The 1,909-nt window shown below is 62.0% G+C and overlaps 1 protein-coding gene across 1 annotated transcript; it reads right to left on the bottom strand.

The window, feature by feature from the left end:
• Positions 1-314: 314 nt before the first annotated feature.
• LGI3 (leucine-rich repeat LGI family, member 3) lies at positions 315-1,848 on the bottom strand (the record flags this gene model as incomplete). The annotated part of the gene is given in 5 exon segments (XM_009705288.1): positions 315-1,132; positions 1,232-1,396; positions 1,469-1,534; positions 1,537-1,631; positions 1,777-1,848. Coding segments are annotated over 5 exon segments (1,216 nt in total), but the record flags the coding sequence as incomplete, so codon positions are not given.
• Between the last annotated feature and the right edge of the window lie 61 nt (positions 1,849-1,909).

The raw sequence follows: 1,909 nt of genomic DNA, 5'->3' as shown, positions 1-1,909 counted from the left end.
CTCCCAAGGGCCTCGATCTGCAGGGCGAGGGGGTCCCACCCTCCTGCCCACACCCCTCAGGCTGTGGGTGCTGCACATGGGGAAACCGAGAGTACCGGGGTGGGGGGAAACTGAAGCCCATGGTTGTGGGGCTGGGCACTGCCCTGGGGGCAATTTGAGGGGTGGGCGAACATGGGGGGGCTGGCAGCGGGTTGCTGCAGGCAGGAGGAAGGGGCTGGCGGGCGCATGCGTGTCCTTGGGCGGGAGCAGGCAGCTCTCGAGGGAGATGAGAGCCACGTCGGGACCGTGCGAGCATCCCGGGCTCTACCTCCTTTCTAGAGGCTGAGGTCCACCACCACGTGCCGGTAGACCAGCGTGTTGGCCTTGAAACTGGGAGCCAAGAGGAGCTGCACATCAGCAGCCGGCACGTAACGGAAAGCCCGCGGTGCCTGCACCGACAGCTCCTGAAATTTGATGAATTTCTGCTTTTCCTCTTCCCACAGGTAGACGTGGGTAAAGGAAAAGTCACTTCCCAGGGCCAGGTATTGCCGTTGTTCTACCGAGAAGGGTTGCATCACCATGGAGCCGCGGGACGGGAGCGTCTGGAGCTCGATGAAGCGTTGCCCTTCCCATCGCATCACCTTGGAGTCGCCGATGTAGCGGCTGAGGCAGAGGAATTGGTCCTTCTTCACCCTGAAGTGCTTCACCATCTGCACATCCAGCATCTCCCCCACCTCTCCTTGGGGCACGAATTGCTTTTGCGCCCGGTTCCACTGATAGATGACGGGGGCTTGGGAACTGCTGGAGATGATCAACCGGGGTTTGCCGTCGTTCTCCACGTATTCCACGTCGGTGTCGCGATGCCAAGCGTGGAGGGCTTGGTGGGAGTAGAAACCGTTCTGGTTGAGGCGGTAGAGGCTGGTGGAGCCCGCCTTGGAGCTGTCGGCGATGACAAAATACCAGTCGCCTTCGATTTGGAAGGCTTCGATGTCATTGGGTTTGCGAGTCTTTTGGCTGTCGATGTCCTGGATCTTGATGAACTTGTCCACGGCGGTGTCCCAGCGATAGATATAAGAGCCACCGAAAAGCTGGGCCACCACCACGTACAGCTGGTTCTGTGCCACGATGGGCTTACAGTGCACTGCCGAGTGAGCTGCCGGGCAGGACCGTGTCACCCCAGGGCCGTGCCGTTCCCAAATCACCCCAAATTAGGGTGACAACCCAGGAGGGGACCCCCGCCCGGGTGCCTTACCAGGGATGCGGTCGAAGTCACGTAGCTTGCGCTCCACGTAGTCCCACTTGAGGATGGCACAGCTGCTGGCACCGGGCTGTGCCAGGGCGATGTATAAGTCGCTGGCGTAGGTGAAGGGCTCAGCCGACACCGACTGGAAGGGCAGGACCTGGTGCACCACAAAATCTGTGGGGGGAGAGGTGATGGTGAGGGTCCGGGTAGCTGGGAGTGAGGTGATGGACGGCCACGGTCCCTTACCCGTGGTGATGCACTGGAAGTCACTGAGTGCCAGATCCCGGATCCGCTGCCCCTCGAAGGGCTGCTGCAGAAGACGGCGGGGACCGTGGTGTTGGTGCTCTCCAGCCACTCCACCAGCCACTTGATTTTGCAGTCGCAGACCAGCACGTTGCCCCGGAGGTCCCTGCCAAGGATGGCACCAAGTCACCCCCAGCACCCAGCACCCAGCCCAGAGTGAGGAGAGCACCCTGCCCGAACCCCGAGCATCGGGATGTCACCTTCTCCCCAGCCCGGTGTCCCGGGGGTCCCCAGTGCCGTAGCAGCCTTACAGGTCACTCAGGATGTCCAGGGGCTTGAAGATGTCCCGGGGCAGCGTCTGCAGGTTGTTGTTGGCCAAAGACCTGGGGGACGAGAGGGGTCGCGGAGGTGACACAGCCCTGGCTGCAGTGAAGGGACGAGAGC

This window comes from Cariama cristata, unplaced genomic scaffold, assembly GCF_000690535.1.
Source record: "Cariama cristata isolate BGI_N322 unplaced genomic scaffold, ASM69053v1 scaffold23788, whole genome shotgun sequence".
Taxonomy (NCBI): Eukaryota; Metazoa; Chordata; class Aves; order Cariamiformes; family Cariamidae; genus Cariama; species Cariama cristata.
Note: the sequence above shows the minus strand (reverse complement) of the source record. Positions and strands in the feature narration are given on the sequence as shown.